At 47.5% G+C, this 13,123-nt stretch overlaps 1 protein-coding gene across 1 annotated transcript in view; it reads left to right on the forward strand.

Moving 5' to 3' along the window:
• TOX2 (TOX high mobility group box family member 2) overlaps positions 1-12,595 on the forward strand; it is a 149,230-nt gene extending 136,635 nt beyond the window's left edge. The window contains exons 6-9 of the mRNA XM_056507652.1: positions 2,010-2,090; positions 4,176-4,568; positions 5,683-5,813; positions 11,377-12,595. Of these exons, the coding sequence (XP_056363627.1) occupies positions 2,010-2,090; positions 4,176-4,568; positions 5,683-5,813; positions 11,377-11,413 (642 nt within the window). The 3' untranslated portion in view covers positions 11,414-12,595. The remainder of the gene's footprint in view (positions 1-2,009; positions 2,091-4,175; positions 4,569-5,682; positions 5,814-11,376) is intronic.
• The last annotated feature ends 528 nt before the right edge of the window (positions 12,596-13,123 follow it).

Raw genomic sequence — 13,123 nt, forward strand, 5'->3', positions numbered from 1 at the left:
TTGTTTCTGCATAGCTCTGAATACTTTGTTTTCCCACCATCCTGGGGGAAAAAAAATGGAAAAACCACTGTTGTATTTTGCTGTTATAGAGGAAAGATAATTAAATATGTTCTCCAAGGATCAGCATCCAGCTGTGGCCACTCTGAGATACAGGAATTCTTATTTCATTGCTTTGAGGGCACCAGGTACCACATTTAAGAGCATCCACGAGCTCTGCTGCTGCACACAATAAATTCTGTGGTGCTGTGATGGGCACAAGCCTGCTCCAGTGGAAGCTGTCCCTGCCCATGGCAGGGGGATGGAACTGGATGAGCTTTAAGGTCCCTTCCAACCCAAACCACTCTTGGATTCTATAATAAAAGATGTGGAGATTGTAGAGAAAGGTAATAGCTTTTATTAAGGGAACTGATACAGTTTGAAGAAATAGTTACTTTTCACAGGCAAACTCTTCTTCAGGCTGACATTTTGAAAAGTAATTTTGTTCTGAATGGAGCAAATATAATATTTCCTGAGTACCATAAAGCCAAAGACAAACGTTGGGAAATGCTCCATTTCAGAAAATTGCCATCTGAGACCTCCAGTGTGTCGAGTCAAAACATTTCATTACAGGACTGGCTGTGATTTAGCAATGAAAATAAGGCTTTCAATCCATTTTTAATAGAATTTATCTGTACTGATTTTAAGCTCACACTCAGTTCAGTGCTGGAAGGTTACTCTCCCTTCAGGGGTCAGTGTTGGGAGGGAGTCTGCCACGGCCATGGAAATTTGAAGAGCTAAATCATAGAATTGTGGAATTGTTTTGGTTGGAAATGACCTTTAGGAGCATCCTGTCCAGCTGGCAGCCAGCACTGCCATGGCCACCATGTCCCCAAGTGCCACATCCGTAGGTCCTTTAAACTCCCCCAGGAATGGTGACTCCCCCACTTCCCTGGGCAACCTGTTCCAGGGTTGGGCAACCCTTTCCATAAAGAAATTTTTCCCAATATCCATCCTAAATCATCCTCAGCAGAGAATCTGCCCACGAGGCTTCAGTGTTTCAATTGGTTTTGAAGCTGAATTAAATCCATGCCAATCTGTTCTAATTGAAATCAACTTGCAATGCTTCACTTGAGGAAGGCTTTGGGTTTCCAGTGGAGAAGAGGGTTGGTGGGTGTTTTTCCTGGGAGTTTCTGCCTTTATCCTGAAATTTTTATTACATTTTAAAATACTCTGTTACTCAGTTTAATGTGTGTAACCCTGCAGGGACTCACTGCTGGGGACAGGCTGGATCACATCATTATTTATTGAAGGTCTTCTCCTCCAGTGTGCAGGACCAGGATCCAGGCAGGAAGGGGACCAGCACTGGCATCATCAAGAGGCATCTCTCATTATGGGGAAAGATGGAAAAATAAACCATCATTCACTCTTCCAAATCTTATTTTTGTTAGGGAAGCAAACTCTCCTGGTGCTTGCTGCTTCCCTGCAAGCTCCAGCTCACCAAGTCATAAGATGAGGCAAAAAAGGTTTTATGAGATCAGAAAGCAGCTCCCAGTCCAGACTATGGTGAAGAGCTGGAGTTTTGGGCTCTAAAGGATTAATATTGGGAAATCCAAGAAAACAAACAGTTTAGGAATTCTGACTGTCTCACATGTTTTTAAGCTGGTCATCATCACAGAATCCTAGAATGGATTGAGTTGGGACTTTAAAGACTTGAGGATTTGGGCTTTTGTCTTGCTCTTCCAAGAGCCTGGATCACTCTTTGTTTCCTTTTGGGAAGGGATTTCACTGTGTTCACCTTATAAAATCAGACTGTGTATTTTACCACTCTGACCAGAGATGCCTCCAAAAATCCCAGCATGGTCCATGAAGCCATGGGGCTTCATTTTCTTGGTTTGACATAAACTCCTCTGCAGGCAGAATTGAGTTTTCCATGCACACAGCCCCACTGAAGGGGGTTCCCACTGAGCAGGTGGGCTGAGCCAAACCCCTGTTCCCTCTGTTAATGATTCTCCATTCCTTGGTCCTTTCAGGCATACAAGAGGAAAACAGAAGCTGCCAAGAAGGAGTACCTGAAAGCCCTGGCTGCCTACCGGGCCAGCCTCGTCTCCAAGGTACAGCTCATGGGTGGGTTCAACTCACAGGAGCCTCCAGGGAGGAGCAGATTTATCAGAAATGTTGTGTAATTGTGATGTCAGAACTGATACCAGCATTAGCACCTCCCTAAGGGGATGAAAGAGGGGCTTTGCAGCACAGTCAGAGCAGGAGCTTGGTGTTATCCACCTTCAGCACCCTGCAGTGAGACCCCACTTTGGGTTCAGAGCAGGGCAGGACTCATCAGGGTCCCTGTGTGGGGTGGAGGGCTCTCTGCTGCCTGTCCCCACTGTTTCTCACCTGCTTTTGGGGTGTGAGTGCAGCAAAAGGGCCAGGAGGACGAGATGACACCAGGGGCTGGCCCAGGGGAAGGTGACACCCAGCACTGGGCTCATCACTGGTACCAGCGTCCTGCTGCACCCTGCTCCGTGCTCCTGGGCTGTCCCCCCTGCTCAGGACACCAGGTGCTGCTTCTCCTCTGTGTGCTCAGCCTAGACCTGATTTTTAGGGAGTTTTCATGGAGTGAGTTTCATGGAGTGAGTTTCATGGAGTGAGTGAGTTTCATGGAGTGAGTTTCATGGAGTTTCATGGAGTTTTAGGAAGTTTTATGGAGTGAGTTTTATGGAGTGAGTTTCATGGAGTGAGTTTCATGGAGTGAGTTTCATGGAGGAGTTTCATGGAGGAGTTTCATGGAGGAGTTTCATGGAGGAGTTTCATGGAGTTTTATGGAGGAGTTTCATGGAGTTTCATGGAGTGAGTTTCATGGAGTTTTATGGAGGAGTTTCACGGAGTTTCGTGGAGTTTCATGGAGTAAGAGCCATAGCTGTGGGTTGATGAGATGTGAGCACATGGGTGCTTACCACACTGCAGCCAGGCCAAACCCAGAGAGCCCATTCCAGTGCCTAACAGTGACATTTCAGGGCATTTCAGACTCAGAGAGGAACTCCCAGTGCTGCAAGACCACACTGGGGAGCAATGATGGGCCCATCCTGGATGTGGATGCCCATCCCAAGGGACTGCACAGCTTGCCCTGCTCCACACTTCCAGAGAGGGGACACAGGCATTCTCTGGGAATTTGGGGTGGCTCCTGTGGAGCTCAAAATCTTCCTGGCTCAGGGATAATGCTGCCCTTAGGTAGGGAGTTATCCCCCTTCAAAGCTTCTCCTTGGTACTACACCACATCCTCAGAGCTGATCATCACATTCAGCTGCCTTGGAAATACTGTGATCTCCCAAATCACCTGTGTTCTGCAGGATCCATGTGGTGATGGGAAGCTGGAAAGGTGCAGAGCCCCAGTGCAGGCTGGGAGCTGCCAAATTCTCAACAGAACAGCAGCAAGGACAGAAAAAAAGAGATGGGAAGGACTTGTTGAGGATGGATGTCTCAGGATGGATATGTTAGGATGGGTATCTCAGGATGGATATCTCAGGGTGGATGTCTCAGGATGGATGTCTCAGGATGGGTATCTCAGGATGGATGTCTTGGGTTGGGTATCTCAGGTTGGATATCTCAGGTTGGGTATCTCAGGATGGCTATCTCAGGATGGGTATCTCAGGATGGATATCTTGGGTTGGGTATCTCAGGTTGGATATCTCAGGTTGGGTATCTCAGGATGGCTATCTCAGGATGGGTATCTCAGGATGGATGTCTCAGAGTGGATGTCTCAGGATGGATGTCTCAGGATGGATATCTTGGGTTGGGTATCTCAGGATGGGTATCTCAGGATGGGTATCTTGGGATGGGTTTCTCAGGATGGGTTTCTCAGGATGGGTTTCTCAGGATGAATGTCTCAGGATGGGTATCTTGGGTTGGGTATCTCAGGATGGATATGTTGGGATGGATATCTCAGGATGGATATGTTGGGATGGATATCTCAGGATGGATATGTTGGGATGGATATCTCAGGATGGATATGTCGGGATGGATATGTTGGGATGGATATCTCAGGATGGATATCTCAGGATGGATATCTCAGGATGGATATGCTGGGATGCATATCTCAGGTTGGATGTTTTGGGATGGATATGTTGGGATGCATATCTCAGGATGGATATTCATGTTTCCCCTTTTCCTTCCTCACCACCTCCCTCTCTGTTTCCCCACAGAGCTCTGCCGACCAGGGGGAGACGAAAAGCACCCAGAGCACCCCCCCTTCCAAGATGATCCCCCCCAAGCAGCCCATGTACCCCATGCCCCCACAGGCCTCCTCTCCCTACCCCGGCCTGGGCTCCTTCCTGTCCCCGTCGGAGCTGCAGAGCTTCCGTGGCCACCCGCACGGGCTGTCCCGGACCCTGCCCTCCAAGCCCCTGCTGCCCAGCATCAGTGCCTCCCCCCCTCCCTCCTTCCAGATCAGCCCCCCTCTCCACCAGCAGCTGTCCTTGCACCACCCGCAGAGCTCGCTGCTCGGCATGCAGCAGGTCCCCCAGCAGCCCCTCCTGTCCCCCCCCATGGCACTACAGGTACAGCCCCCCATCAACGCCTCGCCTCCCGGGCAGCAGGTGAGTGCCAGGGCTCCTGGCTGGGGTGGGAGTGCTGGGAGTCTTCCCACAGAGAGAGTGCAGCACCAGGAGGGGCTGAGGGAGCTGGGAAGGGGCTCAGGGGGGATCCTGTGGCTCCGCACGGCTCCCTGACAGGAGGGGACAGCCAGGGGACAGGCTCTGGGAACAGGGACAGCACAAGGAATGGCCTCAGGTTGTGCCAGAGGATTGAAAACTAAGGAAATTGTCTTTGTTGAAAGGGTTATCAGGCAGTGGAACAGCTGTGCAGAGAAGTTGTGGGGTCAGCATTCCTGGAAGCATTCAAAAAATGTGTAGATGTGGCACTTGGGGACAGGGTTTAGTGAGCTTGGCAGTGCTGGGTCAATGGCTGCACTCCATGGGCTGGGAGGTCTTCTCCATCCTAAATGATCCTGACTTCTCCAGCACAGGGGTTGGGCTTTAGCTCTGCCCAGTGAAAGTGACTTCTGTAATCCGTAGCATTTTAGGGGATCCTCACTGTTGCTGAGGGCAGCATTTTGTGAAACTTCGTTCCACATAGTTTGTGAATAAAATACAAAAATTAAAATAATACCTCCCCCTATTGCCCTAATTTGGATATTTTGGAAAAAGTCTTGTTCTTTGCCAAGTAACTGTCATGATTCTGGTTTATATACATTGCCTGATGGTTATTAGGCACCCCAAAAAAATGGGGAAAATGGGGAAAATCTTTCAGCTAAAGCAGCCCTGCTGAATTGCCAGTGGTGGGGACAGTGTTGCTGGTGTGGCTGTCCCTTGTGCCTGAACACTGGGTGGGGAGCTCAGGGCTGCACAGGAGCTGAGCTGCACTGGACACTGGTGGCCAGACTGCAAAAACCCCAAAGGCTTTTGTGGCTGTGTGCCCTCCACAGCCATTCCCACCCCTGGGGAGGGAGGTCCTGACACAAGGAGCAGGGAGAAGGGATGTCAGATGTGTTGCTGCATTGACACCATGGGCTGGGCTTGGACCCCTGTGCCCATGGGGCTCCTCCTGTGCTCTGAACTGACACTGGGGACAATGCCTGTAAATGAGATTATGCACTGTTATTAAATCTGCTTTGTATGCTCCTGTAACCCTCCTTTTCCTCTGCACCCACAGGACTTCTCCCACATCTCCTCTGAGTTCCAGAGCAGTGTTGGGCCCCGCTCACCTGGTGCATCAAACCCCCCAGGAGGCTCTGAGTGGGACAGCGACTACCCCAGCAGGGAGTGTGGGGTCAACCACTGCAGGCCAGTAGCCAAAGCAGCTCCTTGCTAGTGCACATCTGGGCTGTGGCAGGGGCCAGCAGCTCAGTGTCTGCCCTAAAATGTATGGCCAGTTGTGTCAGGGAAGCTCAGGGATCCCTGATCTCTGCAGGCTCACTGAAGTGATGCTATGGAAGCAGGTAGCTTAAAAATCACAGATAAATTCTACATTGGACATGAAAAGATTTCCTTTTTTTTTTTTTTTTTTTTTATTTATTTATTTTATTTATTTCCATTCCATGGAAGGGTTAGACACATTTCCTTCTGGAGCAGTCTCCCCAGCAGAGTTCCTGGAGGTTTGAAAGCAGCCATGTCCATAAGGCCAGGCCTCAATGTGGCCTTCCAGTATTTAAAGAGTAATATTAAAAGGTTGGAGAATAACTAATTGCAAAGGCAGATAGTGATAGGACAAGGGGGAATGACTTTGAACTGCAAGAGAAGAAATTTAGATTATATGTGAGGGTGGGGAGGCCCTGTCACAGGGTGCCCAGAGAAGCACCAGAGAAGCTGTGGCTGCCCCTGGATCCCTGGAAGTGTCCAAGGCCACGTTGGATGGGGCTTGGAGCAACCTGGGATAGTGGAAGGAGTGGAAGGAATCCACTCCCATGGCAGGGGGTGGATTGAGATGGGCTTTAAGTTCCCTTCCAGCCCTGACAATTTTGTGATAAACAATGTCCTGTTCCTAAAGCAATTGCTCTTACCACTGAGGCCACAATCTCCCATAATTGTCTCTACCAGCAGGACCCTTAGCATTCCTGGGGTGAGTGTACAAATCCTCAGTCCTCCCAAGAGCCACACAGTGCTCCATCCCCCTGCACCGTGCAGGAAAGCCCCACTGACATCTGCACAGATCTTCCTCTGATGCCCTACAAGCTCTGGCATGAATGTGCCAGCAGGAAGGTCCCTTTAATGCTGCTGGAAATCCCCAATAAATGGAATAATTGGGAAAATGGAGCAGGGAAGTCATTTCCAAGCTGTGCCCAGCCCACTGCTCTTGGCTCAGCTCTAGCAGTTTGGACACTCTGTTGTGCTCTGTGGAGCATTCCCAGGGTTCTGTGGCAGCAGGTTGGAAGGAGGCTGGAGATGAGCAGAGTATTGATTTCCTTCAAGTGCTGGAACATGGTGCTTTCACCAGAAATAATAACCAGGCTTTTCAGAGCATGGCTCCAGCCTGTGCCAGCAGAGCACTTACAGCTGCTGGGCTGGGCACAGGCTGTACAGACATTTGTTTCTTCCAGGGAAATAAAAAACTGCCTGATCCATTAGGATATCACTGCTGTCTGCTGCCCAGGGGGCTCAGGGACATGGGTAGGTCTGACCTCTGCATGCTCCTCCCTCAGGTCTCTGCAGACAGCCTGAAAGAAGGAACATGGTCAGGACATGATGGTAAAAGTCACTTCACATGTGGTGGGCAAAATGCTAAAGGTGCCTGGAGGGTTGTGGCACACAGATCCCAGTTTCCAGAGGTGCTGGGCAGATCCTAGAATGAACTCCCCTAGAAACAAGCATCACCTCTTAAGGGATCAGCTGGGAAAGCATCTGATTCCCTCTGCAAATCCCAGTGCCTGGGTGCCATGCAGAAAGCCCAGGGCAGGTGAAACGTTCCCATAGCAGTGGGGTCTGAGCTCTCTGTTGCTAAAACAAGCTCTGGGACATCTGGCTGGAGTGCCACACTGTAAGCAGAGGCCCATGCAATTCATGATCAAAGCTCATGCATTTCATGCCTTTGACACAGCAGAAATATCGAATTTCATGGGTTTATCACAGCTTCCTGGAAAAAAAAAAAAAATCATTCTAAAACCAGACAGATTATGCAGAGACTTCCAGATAATTATTAGAGTAGATTAGAGCAAGGAACTCAGATGGATAGAGATCAGTCCTGCAGAAAGTGCTTAGTGCACTGAAAAATATCATAGTGTCTGCAGAGGAAGGAGCCATGTCCTGTGACTAAAGGCACAGGAGCTGCTGGCAGCCAGGGCGATGAAGGATGAAGCCAGGTGATGAAGGGATGTCTCCATGGCTTTGGTCCATCAGTGTAGCCCTAGGTGTATTTGGGAAGTCTCTGGGTCATGCAATGGCCCATTTCAACCTCAGAAGTGCATTCAGTTTATTTGCAATTAAGGAGCACTGTGAGGAGCAAAATCTGGCTGGAAAGAGAAGGGATTATTCCTTGTTGGGATGTGACTCAGATCCCTGGCAGAGAGGATCATCCCAACCTCCCCAGCCCTGTTGGGTTATGAATTTTATTTTAGGTCTAACCTTGCTATTTCTTTAGCTTCCAACATCTGTTGGCACTGGGTTAGCTGGGGTGAAACCTCCCAAGCCTCCTTTTCTTTTGTGTTTGTCATCCAGATAACTTCTGAAAAACAGACAAGGTTTTCTTTCTCTCTGTCCTTCTCTATCTATTGAGGGAACTGCTGTAGGGATTTTTGTTTCCCAGTCTATCCTTGCTAGTTAAAATGCCACCAAATGACACTTCTTTCCTCATGCCCTGCAAATCCTGGGATGCTGCAAGCAGACACTCCTTAATTCATAACTCAGCCATGCTGCAGAGAGAGTTTTAAATGTTTCTTACCTCCTGCTCTCTCTATTCTTAATGACTTTTTGCTTGCTGACTTCCTTCCAATTTTCCTGGCTCTTTCTGGGCTAAAGCCCAAGCTGTCCTAGATTGTGAGCAGAGACATGGGGAGCATTTCTCAGCTCCTGCTTGGTGTTTGCCTATCACTTCCCACAAGTGACTGCAGCACACAATTTCAATGCTTTTTTGCCACCACATCACAAACTCCTTTCCTAGTCCCTTGTCTCCCTCACCTGACAGCCTGATCTGGCACTTGCTGTTTCCCAGGCACTGAATTCCTCTGTTTCACACTGGTTTTCTCCAGGGGAGCTGCCTCACCTCCACCAGAGGTGCACCTTGGTTTACAATCACATGCAAACCTTTCTTAATCCCTAGTTCAATCTTAACTCCTCAAAATTTTTAATCCCTAGTTCAATCTTAACTCCTCAAAATTCTTAATCCCTAGTTCAATCTTAACTCCTCAGAGCACCTCCCTTGTTTTTTCTGCCTTGTTTTCTGATTGCAACTCTCTCCACACCCTCTTCAGGGGTTCTGTCCTTTCTGTCCTAAAACATTCTATGATTTACCTTTGTCCCCCTACACTTAGGTATTTTTGGGATAACACTGAAATGGATTCATCTGTGTCTTTCCTCTTGTTTTCAAGGCATGGATTAAGTTATTTTTGCCTATCATCCTTTAGCAACTTTTCCCCTCTTCCCACTCTCCTTTAGGCTAAAGATGGGACCATTACACCTTGTCCAGACACAAAAATCCATGAACAGCCACTAGATCCAGACATTTCCAACCTCCCTAATTCCTTCCAACAATGAAGTGATCCTCTCCAAAGGGAGGAATTTTCCAGATCAGGAGCTAAATGGGCAAACACTATAAAAAGGCAAAGATAACCCATCACAACTGCACTTAGTTTGGATTCAATTATTTATAGTAATATTTTGTAATGAACTGGGAAATGTTCTGTAGCATGTTGTGTAAAATTAATGAAGTTTTAGGACTGGAATACCTCGCTGCTGCTCAGTGGCATTAAATCTTTTCTGAGTGCAGGAAGGAAGACTCTGCATTTTAAATGCAGATTATAAAATGTGGGGATTAGCAGAGGGTGAGCTCTTGACTCTGTCAGAAGACAGCTCTATCAACAACAGCCCTGCTTTGCCTCTTCCCCATTACTCCACTCACAAACACACCCACACCAGAACCTCCCAAGACTTTTAACATTCTTCTCCACTTTTTGAGGCCAAGATGTCTTTATGGAGCTGGTGATGTGTACAGGTGATAAACCCCATTGAAAGTCCTGGATCTCAAAGCAAAACCTGCACAGATCATCAACCAGGGGAGAGGGACTTCAGCCACTTCTCTCTCTACTGTGTCCTGATAAAAAAGAATGTCTGGGCTGCCTCTCTGGGCTCCCCTTATGTAGTGTCAGAATGAACACATTTGGTCCAAAATGAACTCTAAACCTCCCTGGCTCAGCCTCAGGTGTGGTGGAGCAGGGGATGGTGGCCCCAGGGCTGGTCCCATTCCAACACCCAGCTGGTGGCATCTTCAGGGACAGCCAGAGCTGGCCCTGCCTGCAGCCCCAGCAAGAGCAGCCAGAGGAGGAAACTGAGGTTGTAACCCACAGAGCTGAAATTCAGGAAGAAATAAAATTACACACAACTCCTACTCGTAGGGGGATCTTCTGACTTCCTACAGCTACAGCCTGAAATTTAGGGTGCTTGGAGGATGGCTGGCCTTGATCTTAGAGGGCTTTTCCAACCTAAATGGTCCTGCTGTGCTCCCTCTGTGTGCAGCCCACCCTGTGTTTTGTGCCTTTCATGCTTTTTTCAACCTAGAAATGGAACAACACACGCTTTGGAGATAATGTTAGTATAGGAAATGTTAGTATATGAAAGCTGATCTTTATTGGAGGGCAGTTATGGAAAAATTTCCATAAAAGCCCACCCCCCACAGGGGTGCAGACAGTTTTATAAGCTTGGTAAATTAGCATAATTGACCAAAAGCACCAGGTAGGAGCACAAGTGGTGATGCTGTTCCATTCCCAGGTCAATCCCCTTCCAAGTCTTCCTCCTTTTCACTTGGGACTGGTACTTTGTGATAAAAATGTGGCTGAAGAGCTGTTTTTTCAGCCTTGGTTCCCAGGGAGAACCAAGATAGGACAGGGGCTTTGGAATATTTTTTTTTGGAAAACAAAGATAAGACTTTGTTACCACTGGTTTGAAGGACAGGTGTCTGCCAATAAAGGCAGGAGCTTCTCTATGAAATGGAGAATGTAAACCCCCTTCCTCCAAATTATTATAATTTTGAAATTAAGGGGCTCCCAGGCAAAGATATGGGAATTAGGAATAGCAATTCTTTACTAGGAAAATTAAAATAGAAATGCAGTATTACACAGAACAATCCCAACCCTGCCAGAGTCAGAATCCAAGCTGACACCCGTCAGTCAGTCAGGGTGTTGGCACAGTCCCATTCAATGGTGGCTGCATCCTCCTGCAGGGGCAGATGTGGTTCAGCTGGAGCAGTGCTCCTGGAGAAGGGGCAGTTTCCTCTGAAGCTCCAGGGATGATGTGCAAAGGTCTGGCTTTCCTCTGGAATCCAGTGGAAAGAAGGTTGTCTTGGTGTCCCAAATGTCAGTTTTTATCTGGGTAGGAAAGGCTTGGCTCCTCCCCTGGCTGGAGCATCTCCCAGTGGGATGATGGAATTTTATCAGTCATGCCCTGGGACTCAATGGGCCAGCAGCAGATGATATCTTCCTGGAGGGAGGATGGGCTGTGGGGAAGATAAAGATGATTGCCCAGCTGGTTTAAAGATGGCCCATTAGCAGATAATATGTGCCAGGAGATCAGGGTCACTGCCCCAGCTGGTTTAACAGATGGGGACAGAATTCACATTTCTGGCCACACCAACCCAACACAACCACCAAAATGGCATCACCCTAAAAGCTGCTGTGTGACGTGCCTCTCCTTTCTCTTACAGCATGCTGCCAAGGGACAAGGCACTCTACCTCACCTAAGGCCCGTGGTCCCCTGGAGGAGGCTCAGAGGAAGGACATTGAGAGGGTCATTCCCCCCGCGCGGCGAGAGGCGCGAGCGGGTGGCACGGGCGGCGCAGCTGCCCCCGCACCTCGGCGCTGGCTTCGTCCCCAGGCTCTAAGAGCAGTTTTCTTTTTTTTTTTTTTTTATTCCTTTTCTTTTTGAACTCTAAAGAGAGAAAAAAAAAAAATATGAAAAGTCTAGTTTCTGTGGAAGCCCCCCCCCCCAAAAAAAAAACCAACAAAACCCCACCTCGTACATCGCAAAGAACAAAAAAATTAATAAAGAGAGAAAATTCAAATAAAAATGATAAAATAAGCTCAAAACCAACAAAAAAATAATGAAGTTAAACTAAGGACACCGTTTTTCTGCTTGCCATCAGCTTAGCTACAGACTATTTTCCTAGTGAACTGCTTTTAGACGCAGCATAAACCCAGGTCTGGTGTCCTGCAGCATTAGGCCAGCTCAGTAGGAGGATGCACTCTTTTGACTTGCTAACAGCACTAAACTTTGTGCAAGAAAATGTGAAGTTTGTGTGAATATTGTACATGCAAAGGCCTTGGATGGTCTGGCGAAAAAAAAAATTGCAAAAATAAATAAAAACTATTGCTAGCTAGGTGGGGGAGAGAGAGCAGAAGGCAAACTATGAGAGGACAAATGTGAAAGAGATCATGCAAATATAATTTGTTGGATAGTTGTAAGTAGTTTACTAAGTGTTTTAGAGCTGTGCTAAAGACATCTTTAAGATTTTTTTGTGAAAGAAATTAGTAGTTTACTTTATAGTAAAAGCATTTTATATTAATTGTAGCACATTTTTTAGTTATACATAGAAGGGAGATGTGTATAAAAAACCAACAGAAAAAGCCTGCCAAACTTGTTTCTATTATTTGTACAGCAAGAAATGGACAATTTATATCCATGTTGTATGGCATTATTATTTTTTTCCGGCCATATGTCCATCTATTTAAAAAATTGCTGACAATGATTTTTGTCTATTTATGAAGAAATTAGAGAGCATAATTACAGTTTCTCATAAGGTGCATTTTTGGGTTTTTATTTTTATTTTTTATTTTGTTTGAGGGCGCTGCTTTGGCAGCACCTGGCACATTCGGTTCACAATGCTTATCTTACCTTTCTTTATAATAAAACGTATGAAAAGTAGAGCTGAAGCAATCTCTCCTTATTCTGGGGACACCCTGGAAGTGGCCTCTGCCTTGTCCTGCTCAGCTTTCTCCTTTCCCATCACATTCTCACCTGCCCCACCCTCTTCTCACTCTGCAATATCAAAGTAATTAATTTCATAGGAAATATGTAGTGATTAAAATAAGAGGAGAAAATGGAACATTATGAAAACATTCCTTGAGTTATCCCAGCTAAGAGAAAGGATTTCCTCCAGGGAGAGCTGCTGAGAGATTAACTCTTTGTGTGTGTGGCAGGTAAGTGGCCCTGAGACTCTGAGATCACAGGGAGGAGATTTCCAGCCCTGGGAGAAGGTCTGGAAGGGATCATCACTGGGAGTTTTGGTGCCACCAGCTGCCTGTGGTTTGTTCTCTCTGAAGGAAGGTGCCACCCACGATGTCCATCCCCCTGCAGCCTCAGCTCTGTCACCTTTGGGTCCCTGTGACTGGATTTGGAGGCCTCCACGGAGAAGGTTTGTGGGACAGCAGTGCAAGGAGCCACTGAAAGGTGAC

This window comes from Oenanthe melanoleuca, chromosome 20 (assembly GCF_029582105.1).
Source record: "Oenanthe melanoleuca isolate GR-GAL-2019-014 chromosome 20, OMel1.0, whole genome shotgun sequence".
Taxonomy (NCBI): domain Eukaryota; kingdom Metazoa; phylum Chordata; class Aves; order Passeriformes; family Muscicapidae; genus Oenanthe; species Oenanthe melanoleuca.